An 18,571-nucleotide genomic window follows, 5' to 3' on the forward strand; every position below is an offset into this window, starting at 1 on the left:
TTGACGTTCTCTCTACAAGCTGACGTCCAATCAAGGGACGCTACTCTTCCGCTAATCTCATTCCCTATTCCCTATACGGTCGATAGATAAAAAATTACTAGTAGATACGTCCTCATTCATTTAACAATGCATCCAATATATTATTATATTCCACCAGGACTTTACTGAGGACGCTGTTGACATGCCAGTGGGTATACAGGTCGTAGGACTTCCTTACACGGAGGAAATGGTGCTCAGAGTAATGACAGAGTTGGAGAGCAGCCTCAAGTAGAACAAGACTAAATATAATTTCGTAACAAGAGTGTACAGGGGCGGTTGCTGGCTGTTTATTTAAGGCGGCATGGATCGAAAACATTATCTCACTGTACTCAGGTGTAAAATGAGTAGGTACCTGACCAGAAGCAGTGTTGATTATGTTGGAGGAAAATGTTATCTCGCCAAACAGGCACCATGTCTCGTCTTCATGTTGCTTTTGGCTTAGTAGCCCTTTTTAAGTGTCTTCAGCTCACTTAGCGGAAATTGCTCAATATCAATGTTCTAGTGGGTTTATTTTTTTAGAATGTGTGTATATTGTGTGTAAAAATAAAATGGGGAGGGGGGGGGGGGTCATGTGGTTTGAATTTTGAAGAGATATACTCACATAAGTGGCATTTACGACGGGCATATATTATGTAAAAGAGGTCCATTTGTCGATTTTCCTCTACAGAAAAAAATTGTATAACATCCGATCATTGAAGTCTATGGATCCTTTCATTGTTGTTTCGGTATGGATTGCGATACACGTCTGTTCATTGAGATTTGTGAATATCATTTTTTTAAAAAAGAAGAACATGACAACAGCAATTAGACTGCCATATAAATTTCTTCCTTCGAATATCAACTGTGATAACGGTCATTAATAGAAGGAATAGAAAATCCATCCTCAATGCACTTCTTATCTACTCCAAAGACAATAACATAACTAATAACTACAAATTGAACTGTTGTGTGTGTCGGGATAATGGACTGGGAATCTTATTTATAGCATCATGGGGCTCTACTCGGTGAATGATTTGTGTAATATTCTTATTGATGATTAACATCCATTTGAGGAAAACGAATAGCATAAGATCTATATTTATTGTAATTTTCTTCATCCGTACGGTTTGATTACAACAAACCTGTTCTTCCAATGATAAAATTGATATGGTTTTGATTTCTCCAAGTCAGGCCTCAAGGTGTGCAAAATTAAATTTGCCGGCCTGACCTAGTTATTTTAGCAGTCAAGAGTTTCAGTTGTTTCTGGTGGGAAGTGGATAGCCGTGGTTTTAAACACAAGAAAACAAGTCTTTTATATAAAATGCTTGGGCGGCCTGTTGACTTTTTGGCTCATGGTAGCCCCCATACCCACCCTCAGCTCATTGTCGCACGTCATCTCGCCTCGCGTGGGGCAACAAGAAAAAGAGAGCCGTCCGTGATGACGCACAACCTTCGTACAATAGTTACAGGTACCGATCATGGCAAGTAAGACAGGAGAGATGCGCGAGTGTTAACGAAAATCAGCATAGGCAAAAATTGAGACAAAAAGCAGTATCTGCTAAATTTGAAAATTATAGGGCGGCACAAAACAACTTTGCTCAATAGACCGACCGCCAGCTTTTGGCTTAGTAGCCCTTTTTAAGTGTCTTCAGCTCACTTAGCGGAAATTGCTCAATATCAATGTTCTAGTGGGTTTATTTTTTTAGAATGTGTGTATATTGTGTGTAAAAATAAAATGGGGAGGGGGGGGGGGGGGGTCATGTGGTTTGAATTTTGAAGAGATATACTCACATAAGTGGCATTTACGACGGGCATATATTATGTAAAAGAGGTCCATTTGTCGATTTTCCTCTACAGAAAAAAATTGTATAACATCCGATCATTGAAGTCTATGGATCCTTTCATTGTTGTTTCGGTATGGATTGCGATACACGTCTGTTCATTGAGATTTGTGAATATCATTTTTTTTAAAAAGAACAACATGACAACAGCAATTAGACTGCCATATAAATTTCTTCCTTCGAATATCAACTGTGATAACGGTCATTAATAGAAGGAATAGAAAATCCATCCTCAATGCACTTCTTATCTACTCCAAAGACAATAACATAACTAATAACTACAAATTGAACTGCTGTGTGTGTCGGGATAATGGACGGGGAATCTTATTTATAGCATCATGGGGCTCTACTCGGTGAATGATTTGTGTAATATTCTTATTGATGATTAGCATCCATTTGAGGAAAACGAATAGCATAAGATCTATATTTATTGTAATTTTCTTCATCCGTATGGTTTGATTACAACAAACCTGTTCTTTCAATGATAAAATTGATATGGTTTTGATTTCTCCCAAGTCAGGCCTCAAGGTGTGCAAAATTAAATTTGCCGGCCTGACCTAGTTATTTTAGCAGTCAAGAGTTTCAGTTGTTTCTGGTGGGAAGTGGATAGCCGTGGTTTTAAACACAAGAAAACAAGTCTTTTATATAAAATGCTTGGGCGGCCTGTTGACTTTTTGGCTCATGGTAGCCACCCTCAGCTCATTGTCGCACGTCATCTCGCCTCGCGTGGGGCAACAAGAAAAAGAGAGCCGTCCGTGATGACGCACAACCTTCGTACAGTAGTTACAGGTACCAATCATGGCAAGTAAGACAGGAGACAACAAGATATGAAGTGAATAGAAAAGTGCCAGAAGACAATAGAGAATAAAAATTTTTCGCGGCGGTGGTGGGGTTCGAACCTGCGACCTTATTGGTACGACAACTCCGCCTGGCAGGTGAGAGCGTGGCTCTACCGTGTGAGCTATCAACGAACACAAAAATATTCGTTTCAAACTCAAAGTCATTACTAGATCCCTCTCTCACCCACTTCTTGAGACCGCCGATTCGTTCGTACACCACCATCGCGAATAATTTTGACCAGCAGTTAAGCTTAATAGCCAATATTCTCAACACAAACATATAACATAGAAACGATTGAGACATTGAGTATGCTCCGGTGTATGGGGTGAATTTTTAATTCAGAAAAGTGAGTGGAGCAGGCACTTATGTTGGTAACAACAAGATATGAAGTGAATAGAAAAGTGCCAGAAGACAATAGAGAATAAAAATTTTTCGCGGCGGTGGTGGGGTTCGAACCTGCGACCTTATTGGTACGACAACTCCGCCTGGCAGAAGACAATAGAGAATAAAAAATTTTTTTTGTGTTCGTTGATAGCTCACACGGTAGAGCCACGCTCTCACCTGCCAGGCGGAGTTGTCGTACCAATAAGGTCGCAGGTTCGAACCCCACCACCGCCGCGAAAAATTTTTATTCTCTATTGTCTTCTGGCACTTTTCTATTCACTTCATATCTTGTTGTTACCAACATAAGTGCCTGCTCCACTCACTTTTCTGAATTAAAAATTCACCCCATACACCGGAGCATACTCAATGTCTCAATCGTTTCTATGTTATATGTTTGTGTTGAGAATATTGGCTATTAAGCTTAACTGCTGGTCAAAATTATTCGCGATGGTGGTGTACGAACGAATCGGCGGTCTCAAGAAGTGGGTGAGAGAGGGATCTAGTAATGACTTTGAGTTTGAAACGAATATTTTTGTGTTCGTTGATAGCTCACACGGTAGAGCCACGCTCTCACCTGCCAGGCGGAGTTGTCGTACCAATAAGGTCGCAGGTTCGAACCCCACCACCGCCGCGAAAAATTTTTATTCTCTATTGTCTTCTGGCACTTTTCTATTCACTTCATATCTTGTTGTTACCAACATAAGTGCCTGCTCCACTCACTTTTCTGAATTAAGACAGGAGAGATGCGCGAGTGTTAACGAAAATCAGCATAGGCAAAAATTGAGACAAAAAGCAGTATCTGCTAAATTTGAAAATTATAGGGAGGCACAAAACAACTTTGCTCAATAGACCGACCGCCAGTGTGTACATCTCTTGTTGTTATCAACATAAGTGCCTGCTCCACTCACTTTTTCTGTATACAATGAAGTTCATTTAAGATTTAAGATTTAAGAAATACATTAAGACAACAAAATATTACCTTGCAAAGTTTAGCTCATCCATTTTCAAGGGAAACAACCTTTCAATCCCCTAAAAAAATGATCTCATAATTTCTAAATTAAGATTAATGATAGGTCTAGTCTATAATTTGGTAGCTTACATATCTTTTTTTTTTTGGGGGGGGGGGGAGTGGAATTGAATTGGCAGATGGAGAAGGAGAAAGAAGAACAACACGGCAGATTGCACTTATTTTTACCTGACCGAGACCGATGTGTGATTGTTTAAACCAGACTTTATTTAGTTGACTAATTTAAGGGGGGATTGGACCTAACGAAAAGTTCATTTAAACGAGATTTGATCTTATCTAGACTTCACATTACATCAGTATATCACATATACCTAGTCTAGATTCTTTGTTGAAAATGGTATGGACGGCTAGCCTTGGTGCCGAGACTGTCGGTTTAATACAGTGTTAAATGTATAGATAGTTCGAAGATGACGTCACTCAGGTCTTTGTTATTTTTTTTGCCATCCGCGTTTATGAGTAATGCTCACTGAACTGTATTAACCTGACTATAAACGTTCATGGATACACACCGTTTTGTGTGTAGGTCCGTTATACTTCCGGATGGCAATGTTATGAGCTTCTTAGCCAAGCGCATACTATCTATAATTATCGCAGTAACCATCCTAAGTACCTAGTTCATAATTTTATCAATCTAGTATTTTATTTTAATTCGTGCTTCCTTACAAAGGAGCATATGTACTATTTCCTGCCAACCAATGTTTTCTTTATTCATCTTAACTACGCCACTACCACATTATCTCATTCATCTGTGGTGTTTCATTCATCCTATTTTGTTGATAAATGGGAAACCCGAAACGTTCATTTGATCTATTTTTGTAATTAAATTGAAGCTTACAATCAATTTCACATTATTATTTATAATATCAACAGAAAGATATTAATCACAAAATATACCAGTTGTATGGAGGGAAGGATGAGAGTCCAAGTACCTATAGATAGAACGAAGATGACGACAACCAGGTCTTTGTTATTGTATTTTGCTACCCATGTTTGTGAGTAATTCTCACTAAACTGTATTAACGAGACTATAAACGTTCAAGGATAGACATAGCTGTGTGTGTTGATCCGTTATACTTCCGGATGGCAATGTTGTTAGTTTCTTAGCCACGTGCATACTATCTATATTGTAATGCATACGTGCACTTGTTTTGCTATCTATAGCTTTATTATTATCACAGCTTTCATTATTATGAGTGGAATTATTGCTCTGACAGTGTTACTATTGATATTATCATTTCCATCGGCATCTACATATTATTATCTTATGAATTGTCATTGTAATTGGCGTTCGTGTAACCATCCTATTATCGTTCCTTATCATATTATTGGTATCATCGTCAGCTTCGTTGAGTCATTCATTCATTATCTATTGATTGGAGTCTCAAGATGAATGAAAAATGAATAGAAATAAAAATCAAGTCTCGAGGAAAAAAAAAACCAATTCTTTTGTTTGTTTGATTTTCGTTTTATTATGTTGTTTTGTTGTTGGGTTCTGTTTGTTTGTTTGGTTTTGTTTTTTGTTTTCGTTTTTGTTTTTTGTTGTTTTTTTGGGGGGGGGGGTGTTTTTTTGTTTTGTTTTGTTTTGGGGGGGGGGGGGTTAATGTTTTTTTGTTTTTGTTGTTTGTTTTTGTTGCCGTTAGGTGTTGTTTCTTTCTTCTTTTTCTTTTTCTTTTTGTGGGGTGGAGGCGGGGGTAGTTGAATCAAATCATGGGGTGGTGGTGTATTTGTATTTTGGATAGCTCGCACTAGCTACCAAGTAAAACAGATTTTTTTTGTCACTCTTTGGTGCTGGGCAACGCTTTACAGAAAACTAAAACATATAATGGAGGGGGGGGGGGGTATACCTCAGTTTGTAAAGCTCTCGCTTCACATGCAAAGGGACCGAGATCGCTCCTAGCTAAGGTAGAGATTTTTTTTTCTGATCCTCCTGCTCATTGGTTAACATCATTTGGATTAATCTGAGAGGGGTAAGGAGGCATGAAGCTAGGATGATCAAGAATATTAATGCTAAGTTAAAACGGAAACGGTGTGGATGCTATCTCGATAATATGTGATTTCGGCACAAACGTCTTGAGAAAAAATAAGTGATGCCAAATAAGGCGGAGAGAAAATAAACTAATCGGCCTTCCTTAGATGTGGCCATGTTAGCTTACCGATTACAATTATTTGTTCACAAAAATTCATAGGATACGTGTCCATCATATTATATGAATTGTGTTATCTCTCATTTTACATTGAAAATCAGCTTAGGTGTTTTTCTTCTCTTAGAGGATATTTTGCGATGTGATAATATTATTTGGCGGTAGTTTAAATAGGTAACTGGCCAAAAATAAATTTCAGCTGAGAGAAGAATGTGAAACAAATTTGAACAAGTTTCTACGGCAACGTTTGCAAGATGGCGGATAAGACAGCTCCTGAGAGCAGATTGCGCTTGGAATGGGTTTATGGATACAAAGGACATCAATGCAGAAACAATTTATTCTATACTGCAAACAAGGATATAGTTTATTTTGTGGCTGGTGTTGGTATTGTCTACAGCACTCGTGAGCACAAACAACGGTTCTTTCTCGGACACAATGATGATATAGTGAGGTAAGTGAAAGTGAACCCGGTGATGTCGACTGTTTGGTGATAGCGATTCTGGCAATGGATCGATAATCGACCTAGAAAAAATGGATTTTTAGAAATATGTGTATTTGAAATAAATAGCCAAATTTTTGTTTGGTTAACGACACTTGGACTATAGCCGGCTTTTCCTTTTGCGGAGAGGCCGGTTTACTTACACACGATCTTTGAGAATTCTGCATTGACAATATTGATATCGTCATCGGCATCGACAAACAAATGGTCGGGGGATTTTTTGAATGCATATCTGCAGCAAGCAAATCATTATTTTTTGCTTATTTTAGGAAACCCGTCGAGCGTTTTGTAATATTTTCGTTATCAATGAATATTAACAGTTTATGAAAATTTATTGTTGTAAATATAGCAGCAAGCGCTGAGAAAAACATGCTACGACAGGAAATCAATAATTTTGTTGTAGATTGAGAGACTGCCTTGTTTTGAAAACCAAATGCCGAAACAACCTGATTATTTATACTTAACTCCAAATTCCACATGACACAGCTAGTTCTGCGTCGTTTCAATCGACATTCAAGTAATGATTTAGATTGCTATCCGCGTGGCTATTATATTCATCAATATTCAAAGTTTGGGCATTCAGTCCTGCAAGTTGAAAATGTAAGAGTAAGAGATGCCACATATATATGTATGAACTGAGTTATACAAGGGGTTTTTAGATATAATTTTAGAATCACTTGATGAATATTTATTTATTTAAGTTTTGAAATTATATTTTTGTTTCTTTGTTTTCATCATTGTCACCGTTAAAAGTGAAATTTATTGCTCTTTATTCTGCGCCAATTAGAATTTTTAGCAATCTTTTTGACAGTGGTTTTAAGCATCTTTGTATCTTAAATACTCATTTCATTATTTCCGTTATTCCTTAACTGACACTTTTAATATTTTATTTGAGACAAATGTGCATCGAATCTATGGTATTATTATTATTATATTATTATTATTATTATTATTATTATTATTATTATTATTATTATTATTATTATTATTATTATTATCATCCTCATTATTATTATTATTATGGTGGGAGAGAAGGAAAGAGGAATTTTATGAGTGATGTGTTTATTGTATTTTTTGTTTTATTGGAAGCGTGATAACATGATATTTTGGCAAACGATTTATTAAATGAATAATAAGGAAATCTGAAAGTCTTGATGTTAGACAGAAATATGTGTATTTATTACTAATTACCATCAGGCCTATTACTCACAAGTTTTTAAGGCTTTTTGTTGTTGGGGTTTTTGTTTTGTTTTTTTGTTTTTTTTTGGGGGGGGGGTTGTTTTGTTTTGTTTGTTTTTTGTTTTATGAATATATATAATTTTTGGGGGGGACTTAATGATATTATTATTTGAATAATGGGGTCATAAACAAACAGACGGGCATCAATCCTTTTTTTTTCATTTTTCATTCCTCTCTCCTCCCCACCCTTCTCACTTGCTCTCTCTCTCTCTCTCTCTCTCTCTCTCTCTCTCTCTCTCTCTCTCTCTCTCTCTCTCTCTCTCTCTCTCTCTCTTCTCCAATCATCCACCCATCAGCTTTTTGATCATCTTGACTTGCAAGAGTATTTAGAAAGTACTTTGCGATGGATTATAGTCATCTCCACATCCCATGTGCAAAACCTTGTGGTGGGTTTTAATGGTAATTGGCTCAAACATTAGAATTGTTAGTGACATTAAGCAGAATTTTTTGAATTGGTTACAACATCATACTTTGGGATTTTTCTTCTTTACGGTATATAAAGAACGAAGGGTCTGGGACGAATGAACATTTGAATGGTTTACAATAGCAATATTATACACAGCGAATTATGTTGTGATCATTGAGCTCCCCTATAGGCCTGACCAGGGGTTTACTTCTCACGAGATTCATATGCACTACTCACTAACATTATCACCCTGGGTTCAAAATGACAGCAAATTGTACACTTTGTTCACACTCGATATAAACAATTGTTACAATTAATAGTTGAAACCCAGAGGCATAGCTTCCTGTTGGGATTTCTGAATTCATTAAAACTGAAAACAATATGGATTAAATGTATCAATTTGTCGTAATTAGGAAAATTTAAAAGTATTTCTCCAGAAAGGTGAAGCGCGGAATTCTTTTTTTATTTTAATGGTATGCGGCAAATAGCAGCAACTATTAACAAATGGCAACAAACCAGGAGTAGAGAGGCCAAATTAATAATTATGTCATTTTGATTTTACATCTCTTGTATTTTAAAAAAAAAACTACGATTCCTTTTAAAGGTTATACTGTACAAAACTTACTTGGAATCTGTTTGGTGTTAAAGAGGTTTATATTCAGTGACATTTTACATTATTACATTCAGAGTGCCCCCAGTGAACATAATTCAAGATTACATGTAACATACATATAGCATATTCGATATGTGACCAATGGGTTTTTGTGACATGTCTTGTGCGACATTTATGAGTTGTCTTGCTTAACAGTTGGTCGGGGATTATGTTTTTGTGAAAGGCATTATAAGTTTTGTTTGATTGTTTTGTTATGTTTTTCAGCATTGCTTTGCATCCTGATAGAACAATTGTTGCCACTGGCCAAATAGGAGATGCTCCTTACATCTGTATCTGGGATACATCCACCACTGACACAGTGTCTATCCTCAAAGATGGACATACGGATGGAATATCTGCAATTAGTTTCAGTAAAGATGGAAATGTACACGAATTTTCTTGATGATATTTTTCTATGACACCACGATAATTTATAGTTAAAGCTTAATGATGACTCCTTGTTTTGTGTTTCAAAATAGTTTATAGAGGTATGCAATGATATTATAAAACGGTCATTGAGCAATGTTTGTTTTTTTTTTTAATTCTATCTGATCATCTTTTTATTTTTCGGTAATCATTAGATAAGACCTATGGGTTTTGATAGGTTTGAGATCTGCTATCAGTCTGCTAATATAATTAACTTATATGAAGATTGATTATTACCATACTCATGTCATAATAGAAAATAATTTTGATGTGTAATTTTTAAAATATTATATTTATCTATTTATTTATTTATTTATTTATTTATTTATTTATTTATTTATTTGTTTATTTATTTATTTATTTGTTTATTTACTTATTTATTTATTCACTCATATATTTTTTCTGTATGTTTCCAGCTTTTGGTGTCATCCGGACTAGATGCAAAGAGCACTATTAATGTCTGGGACTGGCGCAAAGGAAAAATCGTTTCTAGTGTCCAAGGAAATGTGGAAAGGGTCAGTATCAGACATGTCTACAGGAATATATTATGAGGGACGTCTGAAAAGAAAACAGAATTTTGTCAGAACTGTAAAAGTTTTGAATGCATCCACTTGAAACTCATAATATATTCTAGAGAAAAACTCTCTAGCTTTTACTTTTAAATAAAGCCCTTATGCAAGGATCTGTGCATTTTTACTATTGTGAAAACAAGGAAAAGACACCCAACCAAATATATTCATCAAGCTTTGAAAACCTAGCTTGAACGTCCTCAAAATGATCTTCTTGTGCCCCGCACCTCTTTCCCCCAAATGGCGGTTTAATGGCTTAAACAGGTAAAAGTCAGATGAAGTCTGTGCTAATCAAATATTTAAGTAGATTATATTTTGTTTGATAGTCCCCATCAGCCCTACAATGAGATGCCTCAGCTACATCTTCACACTATTTGAAACCCGCATTATTTTGCTATCATTTTTGGAGCTTATCAGGCACAAACTTTCCAATTTGCCATGGACAATTTCATGAACAGTGATCTTTGGAACTTCAAGTTTCAAAGCAATCTCCTGAATTTTTACTCTCCTTTCACATTTGATGATCAAGACGTAGGCATTGCAATCTCACCAAATGTTTTGATATTTCATGATGAATTTCACACGTTCTCTTCCTTTTTTTAAAAAAAGGCAGACGGCAACTGTGACCACAATCTTTGACCATTCTGTTGTCGGAGTCACTATCTTAAAAGTAAAATCGTTTAATGATGCGTCCATTAATGGTAGCGAAATTTCATAACCAGAATGAAAATTGAATTTCCTATGTTTCTATGTTATAACAGATAGGAAGTTAGGCCCATTTTCCGGTTTCTTTTCTGACGTACCTTTTATTTATAAAGTATGTATCTGTATGTATTTCATTCATGTGCCATCTTGATCATAGAGTAAAAATGTGGCAATCAGAATATGAGTGTAACAGAAAAAGCAAATGAGGTAAGTATTGAAATTATGAACAGTACAGATGGCTATGTATTAAGTGACATCTTAGTTATAAACGGAGGGTCCCAATCCTGGGTACAGTTGAGATTCCTGTTCATCCAGCAGTGATTGGGTAGCTGGGACTGTTAGATCTGGCAGAAGGTACTTTGCGATAGACTAACGTCCTATCCAAAGGATGGCAAGAAATTGCTATTGTTCGTTTCATGCTATAGAACTCCGGCTTCATTGGCTTAATGACTTTGACGACTGCTTTTTTTCTAGCTATAACCTTGGTGCGTCCCAATAGGGTTCCATCAACTACAAATGCAATAGATATGTCTCAGGAAAACGATTTTTGTTTTTTTTTTTTCAACTCTCTATGCTAGAATTTTTTTATATTTTAGCAATATATACAATACTGAATACAAAATGTTCATCTTATAAACGTCTTGCATTGTACAGAACTAAAATCCTGGAAAAATCAGTTCTTCGCCAATTAACTTTACATTTAAAATTGCATGATCAATACAAACCATTCTAATCAGCTTATAGGGAAAAACCATCGCACCGAGACGGTGATATAAATGGTAGTAAATAATTTTATTTTAAATGCTGACAAAAATGAGGTGAACATTTTATGTATGTTGGATTTGTCAGCTGTATTTGACACGACTGACCACAACATGCTGTTGAATCAAATCAAACGTCTCTTTGGTATCAAGGGATTGGCATTGAAATGGTTTGAATCTTATTTAACAGTTCGTCGACAGATTGTTGTGGTTAAAAATGTCAAATCATCTGATCATCCTCTGAAATTTGGTGTGCCACGAGGATCGGTTTTGGGTCCTGTTCTTTTTACAATGTACATGAGACCTCTTGGGATCAAATCCACATTACCAATTTTATGCAGACAATAGTCAAATCTTTAAGTCAGCAACCTGCGATCTTTACATCTTTTGATGATTGAACGTTTCCAATCTTGCTTGGTTAAATTGAAAAGTTGGATGGAACTGAACAGACTAAAACTTAACGATGAAAAAACTAAAATAATCTTTATCGCTTGGCCAGCAATTCTGTGAATCAATTGTTTTAGGGAATAGTGTAATTGAAACTCCTAAGGTTGTTGGAAATCTGGGTGTATTTATTGATTCAGATCTGTCCTTTACTAGCCAAGTAAATCATATCATAAGGTTAATGTACATGGAAAGGAGAAGAATACGCAGTGTTAGACATCTCGTTACAAGAGAGATCTTGGCCTTGTTGGTTAATTCTCTAATCCTGTCAATGCTAGATTATTGGAATTCTCTCCTCTCTTCTATAAATAAAGACAAAATAAAATCCCTTCAGATCGCCCAGAACATTGGTGCTAGGCTTATTTATAGAAAAAGGAGAAATCAATCTGCGTCGAGTTTGCTAAGAGAACTCCGGCTATCAAAGATAGTAATGATGCAGATTTGTTTTAAAAACGTCTTAAAATGTTTCTTTTTAATATGTAACACTGTAGAATTATATTGCTGTGTTTTATAAAGCATGTTTGAGTTATTGTATGTTTGAGTGAAAGTTGTCACATTACTGTTAAGTGTATTGAGCTTGTTGAGATACGGGGTAAGGCGCTATATTAAAACAGAATATTATTATTATTATTATTATTATTATTATTATTAGTTAGTAGTAGTAGTAGTAGTAGTAGTATTAATAGTGTAGTATTAGTTATTAGTTATTATTATATTATTTTTATTATTATTATATTATTATTATTATTATTATTATTATTATTATTATTATTATTTATTATATATTATTATTATTATTATTATTATTATTATTATTATTATTATTATTATTATTACTATTATTATTATTATTATTATTATTTTTATTAATATTAAATGTGGTTCCATATAGCCTTTGAACAAAACCATTGTAGCTTGTAAGACATTGAAATGCCATACACAAATATACAAATTTATTTACTTTTACTTGTTTTGTTTTGTTTTGTTTTTTTAATTCAGATTTTTGATGTCAGATTCAACCCTTTCAAAGACAATAAGATTGTGTCAGCCGGTGTCAAACATATGACTTTTTGGTCGCTATGCGGTAATGCTTTGACTCCGAAGAAAGGAGTGTTTGGCAAAGTTGGCGAGATTCAGACAATGTTGTGCTTGGCATTTGGTCCAGATGACCTCACTCTGTCTGGCACACTTGGAGGAGACATTTACATTTGGAAGGAATATAATTTGGAAAGGGTTGTGTCAGCTGCTCATAATGTAATTTATTTTTTTTTCTCTCTTTTTGTTTTTCTTTGTTTCTTACATTAAATTACAAAATATTATTGTATTGATGGACATTTCCTCTGTTTTTATTTCTTTATCTTTATTTAAATATGCTAGTGTGATTTATTAGCTTTTTCATGAAAATTGCTTACAGAAACAATGCTTTTGAAGCTACTTTGAATAGAGATTTGAATTAATTAAAAATAAAACAATTTTGAATCTCGTCTATGCATTATTTCATGTTACATTTTATATTTTGATGATGTGCTATGGAAAATGTTTATTCGTTTAACAATTATTTCTGTTTTGTTTCTTCTGATTCGTCATTTTTAAAATGTGTCTTCAGCTGATTGATTATCTTAACCCCATCTTTTAATATTTTTTAGGGTCCTGTTTACACATTTGACATGACAGGAGAAGGTTTTGCCACAGGTGGCAAAGATGGAGTTGCCAAATTGTGGGATTTAGACTTAAAATCAATCACCTCGATAAACATGGCTGGATCATCACAAGTCGGTTACGCAGGTAAGATTTATTTCTCAATCTTCTTATGTCAGTTTGTGAAGAAAAATATCGTGGTTTAGGATAATTGTTTCACAAAGTGAAATAGATGAGTTTCATATTCATTTGAATTTCTGTGGTCTTGCGATGCTGTGTCCCGGCGTTTCAATGGTGTTGTAATAATGATACATCCGGCTTGATTTGACCTTAACCCTCTCCTGGCCACCTACAGCAAAATCGTCACATTTGTTACGACACAATATACATTTTTTCTTATTCAGATTTATTTTGTGCATCACAAACTTTGAAAAATGATCTTTGTTTAATTAATAAAAACATAAAGTTGTTTTGTAGAGAGATTGTTTGAGTTTAAAAAATCAATTTTTTAAAAATCAATTTTTATGCTGGGTAAGCCTGCCATTTTGGCAAAATACTAAAAATGATCGGTAAGGAGAGAGTTAAAAATTTGAAGTGGTGTCATGATAATGTGGCTTGATTTTACCTTAAAAGAGGTCCCAACGTTTTAATGTTGTTATGATAATAATGTGTTCGGTTGATTTTTACCTTAAAAGGTCTTGGCATTTCACTTGTGTTGTGAGAATGTGTTCGACTTGATTTAACATTAAAAAGCGGTTGCAGTGTTTCAACAATGTTGTGATACAGTTGTTTGATTTTATTTTAGCCATAATATTAAAAGAACAGGGAGTCCCAATAGCTCATTTGGTAGAGCACTCGCTTCACACGTAAAGGGACCGAGATCGATCCCGGGTGCAGTAGTGAATGAGTAGCTGAGTCTGTTATATTTGGTGGAAAGTACTTTGCAGTAGATTAGCATCCTATCCAAAGGATAGCAAGCAATTGCTATTGTCCGTTTCACGCTATATAAACCGGGATAAACTCCAGCTCCATGGGCCAAATGGCTCTGAAGGACTATTTATTAAAAGAACATTATGTTTTTGTTTTTGTTTTTTTGTTTTTTTTTTTGTTTTTTTTTTTGGTTTTTTGATTGTTTGTTTTTTTTCTCTGAATGCTGACAGTACTTCGTGTTCATCAAAGATTTCTAGCTGGGTGGGGATCCTGACCTCCCATAGTGGGCAGGGAGGTACATTCTGTGTCTTCTATCCCCCCATACCCGTTTTCCAATTGTTTCCTGTCATTGTCTTGGAATGAGATTACTTAGTTTTGTCCTGAACCTTGCCGGAGTTCCTTGGCTGGGAGCGAAACAGTCGAATGTATAGTTATAGTTTTGGGAGATGATATTTTTTTCCTTGTAAATCATCTCTCTGTTATACATTGTATTATGTTTAGTTTACATATTATATTATACGATTGGTAAACATTTGAGTGTATTCCTCTTGGGGCCTGTGCTTGTGTCTGGATGAGACTGTTAGGTGATCTCAAACTAAGTACTTTGACGGTGTACTCTTGGAATCTATATCTATTTCCGATTTGAACCAATTCCCCTTTGTCTTACCTTTTCTTGTGTGCTTTAATTGTAATTCTAGAACTTTTTACTATCCCATTTTCTTCCTGTTTACTGGCGCTGATATGACCTTAATGTGTTGCAAGCGCCGTAAAACCCTTAAAAACAAACAAAACAAAAACAAAGATTTCTAGTCTTTTTTTAAAATGAGTTTTGTATTGATTTAAGCATTATCTTTTTTTCCATGGATATTTTTGCAGGTCTTTGTATTCGGAGTGTTTGTTGGAGATCAGACCATCTTTTGATTGGTACAGAAGATGGTGAAGTCTTTGAGCTTCAGGTCAAAAATCGGGACAAGCCTAAATGTATTGTTCATGGCCATGCCGAAGGAGAACTGTGGGCTTTGGCGACACATCCCAAGAAACCCATTTTTGTCACTGGGAGCGATGATCAAACTTTGAGGTAACTGTTCTGCGTTTTCACCAGGGGTTAGATATTCAGATTTGAGGGTAAATTGTAATTGTAAAGTTATTTTATACAGTTACTGAGCGATTTAGTGTAATTTTTGTTTGTTATTTGAGTGTGTTTATGAGATTGCCTTTTTAATATAAAAGATATCAGTAATATTAATCCCAAAAAAAAATAATACAAATAATACAAAAATAAAAATAATAAAAAATAGAAAATTTGCCCATAACCTTTTTTTTTGTTTGCTACAAATCAACTTTTGGTATATTTTTTTGTTTCAGACTATGGAGTATGTCAAATAACGAACTTCTATCAAAGGCATCATTAGATCAGAAAATTCGTTCCTGTGCCTTTGACCCAGAAGGTCAACATATTGGTGTGGGTCTTATTGATGGGTCCTTCATGGTGCTGAGATCAAGGTCTGTTATTTTCATTGTAAGATAAGCATTTATTTCATCTCGTTTACGTAAATGATGTCAATCTTTTTAAAACTTTACTATCTTCTCTTCAGACTATCAAATTCTCAACTGCCTCACAATTGAGTTGTCTCATTAGGGCAGCATTAAAGTGATACATTTTTGCATATTTTTCATAGCTATCTCTCCAATCCTTACATGTATTTTTCCATTGGACCAATTATCTGCTTATCTCATGTTCATTCGTTACTGAATTATTCTGTTTATTTTTGTGTCGATGGTGATTTTAATGTGCTCTTTTCATTGCTTTTATATTGACTGGTTTGTAAAAAAAATGTTTTTTTAGATTTTGTTGTTGTTGTTGTTATCGTACTCGAAATATTATTATGAACAATGTTAGTTGCAAAATTGGGATATTTTGGTTATAAGCTTTTAAGTGTTTTCAAATACATTTTCAGAGATTTATCCGAGCTTATCCACATTAAGGATAGGAAGGAAGCCTGCCACGAATTGAAATTTTCTCCTTGTGGAAAGTTTTTGGCTGTGGCATCTAATGATAACTTTGTAGATGTGTATGCCGTTGACCAGCGGTACAAGAAAGTTGGTGTCTGCAGTGGCAGCCACAGCAACATCACTCACATTGATTGGTCTCAAGACAGCAAATGCATCCAAGTCAATAATGGGACTGGAGACAGATTGTTTTACAGAATTCCGAGTATGTCTGCAAACATTTTCTATGAAACATTTTAAACAATGAGTACATATATACTTTTTCATTCCTTTCTACAATCCAAGTTTTATATGTTCATTATTATACCTCTTAGTTCTCATCTTCCACTCTTGTTGCCTATAGCAAAGTGACAAATTATGGAGCAGGTACTGATGTAAGATGAATATCTGATAAATTGTGCATGAAACAGTGACAGACAAAGCAGTGAAAAAAATACCCCCCCAAAAAAACAAAAAACATCCCCCCAAAAAATCAGCCAGCTTTGTCTGGCACTGTTTCATACACATTTTTTTTTTATGATCTTTACCTGCCTTTAAAAATAATCTGAAGACACATTTTTACTGTATTTGCTTTAATTGACACTTTGAATCCTTCAGTTGGCTATGAGTTAATTTTGCATTTTTATTTTATTTTTTTATTTTTTTCACTCAAAATTGATAATTTGTATTGTAAAGTGCCCAGAGCTTGTGTTTTACACGAGAGGGAGTGCTGTATAAATGTGTATTATTATTATTATTATTATTATTATTATTATTATCTTTATCTTACACCAATGCCTGCTCCCTAATTTGTCACAATGATGTTTTCAAAATGAAAATTGAGCTAATTCAAATGTCCTTGTCCTCTCATGTTAAATGTTTGTGTTTTGTGATGCAACAAGGGTTCACAGCAGAAACGCCTGAGAAGAATATAGGCATTAAATTGTCCCAACTATCCGGTAACCTCTGTGGTGTAATGGTAGCATTCTTGTCACTGTAATCTAGCGGTATAGTCTTGGACTCACAACAGCACCTGAATTAGATATGAGATTCACGGATATGGTAAGCATCTTGCTGGCATGTCCTTAGAAGAAAGGAGCATTTCACACAAATTTTTCCTCTTCATACTGGAGATAGACGTTTAATTCAGAAATATGAATCAGCATTGTCTTTGTCCAAAAATTGCTTTACTCCTAACAGGCCTGTTGAAACATCCTATGTATTGAATGTATGCTGTTCCAAGAGATAAAGAAATTATAAAGCACTTTGAACATGGTGTTTACCATTGACAAGCACTACATAAATCCTTTTTATCTTTACTTCTTGTCTCTTGATTTCTGTGACAAGATAATTATTTTTTTAATGATGAATGATAAATCATCATTTACAGAAAACTCTTTTGTTTTTCATCTTGTTGTTACCAGCCTGCAAGCCAATTACAAGCGAAGAAGAAATCCTGAAAATTCACTGGGCTACATACACTGGAGTAGTAGGAGCAGAGGTCAATGGAATATGGGGGAAATATGGAGACACCAATGATGTTAACGCAGCTGATGCCAACTTCGAAGGAGAAGTGGTTGTTACTGGGGATGACTTTGGCATGGTCAAATTGTATAAATTTCCAGCGCTTAGGAAAGGTAAAAAGGAAAACAAAAGGATTTGAGATACAATAACTTTTTTTTTAATATCAGGTAATCTGTTATATTTTATTATTTATAGATTTGTAACAGTACGAGCACTCTTTTTACTACAGTGCAACCCCTGGATAACGACATTGCCCGGTACCGGGAAATTATGTCGTTATCCAGGGGTGTCATTATTCCGGGGTATTCAAGATGGCGGAAAAAGAGGTTGTGGTGAGAAACGTGAATACATACAGTGTAATGTGTGGACCAGTGCCTGAGAGTAGACATGTCCTAATGACGTTAAAATGTGTATTTCTCCTGTTTACAAAGGGCATACCAGTTATGCTTTCAATCTCCAATGTGTATTGACATTATTTTGATTGTAAACAGTGCTCCAACGCGATTTAACAAAACTAGGAATAAATCAAGAAAATCAA

At 35.0% G+C, this 18,571-nt stretch overlaps 2 protein-coding genes across 2 annotated transcripts in view; both read left to right on the plus strand.

Annotated features, from left to right (window-relative positions):
* Window positions 1–387, plus strand: part of LOC144963512 (vitamin D3 hydroxylase-associated protein-like) — a 26,367-nt gene extending 25,980 nt beyond the window's left edge. The window contains exon 18 of the mRNA XM_078897586.1: window positions 158–387. Coding sequence (XP_078753712.1) covers window positions 158–271 — 114 coding nt within the window. The 3' untranslated portion in view covers window positions 272–387. The remainder of the gene's footprint in view (window positions 1–157) is intronic.
* Window positions 388–6,463: 6,076 nt separating this feature from the next.
* Window positions 6,464–18,571, plus strand: part of LOC144970032 (echinoderm microtubule-associated protein-like 6) — a 36,049-nt gene continuing 23,941 nt past the window's right edge. The window contains exons 1-9 of the mRNA XM_078909218.1: window positions 6,464–6,702; window positions 9,273–9,432; window positions 9,890–9,988; window positions 12,952–13,206; window positions 13,599–13,737; window positions 15,397–15,598; window positions 15,886–16,023; window positions 16,479–16,735; window positions 17,934–18,146. Of these exons, the coding sequence (XP_078765344.1) occupies window positions 6,506–6,702; window positions 9,273–9,432; window positions 9,890–9,988; window positions 12,952–13,206; window positions 13,599–13,737; window positions 15,397–15,598; window positions 15,886–16,023; window positions 16,479–16,735; window positions 17,934–18,146 (1,660 nt within the window). The 5' untranslated portion in view covers window positions 6,464–6,505. The remainder of the gene's footprint in view (window positions 6,703–9,272; window positions 9,433–9,889; window positions 9,989–12,951; window positions 13,207–13,598; window positions 13,738–15,396; window positions 15,599–15,885; window positions 16,024–16,478; window positions 16,736–17,933; window positions 18,147–18,571) is intronic.

This window comes from Berghia stephanieae, chromosome 1 (genome assembly GCF_034508935.2).
Source record: "Berghia stephanieae isolate SIO BIC M18660-M18661 chromosome 1, UCSD_Bste_1.3, whole genome shotgun sequence".
In the NCBI taxonomy this organism is placed as follows: domain Eukaryota; kingdom Metazoa; phylum Mollusca; class Gastropoda; order Nudibranchia; family Aeolidiidae; genus Berghia; species Berghia stephanieae.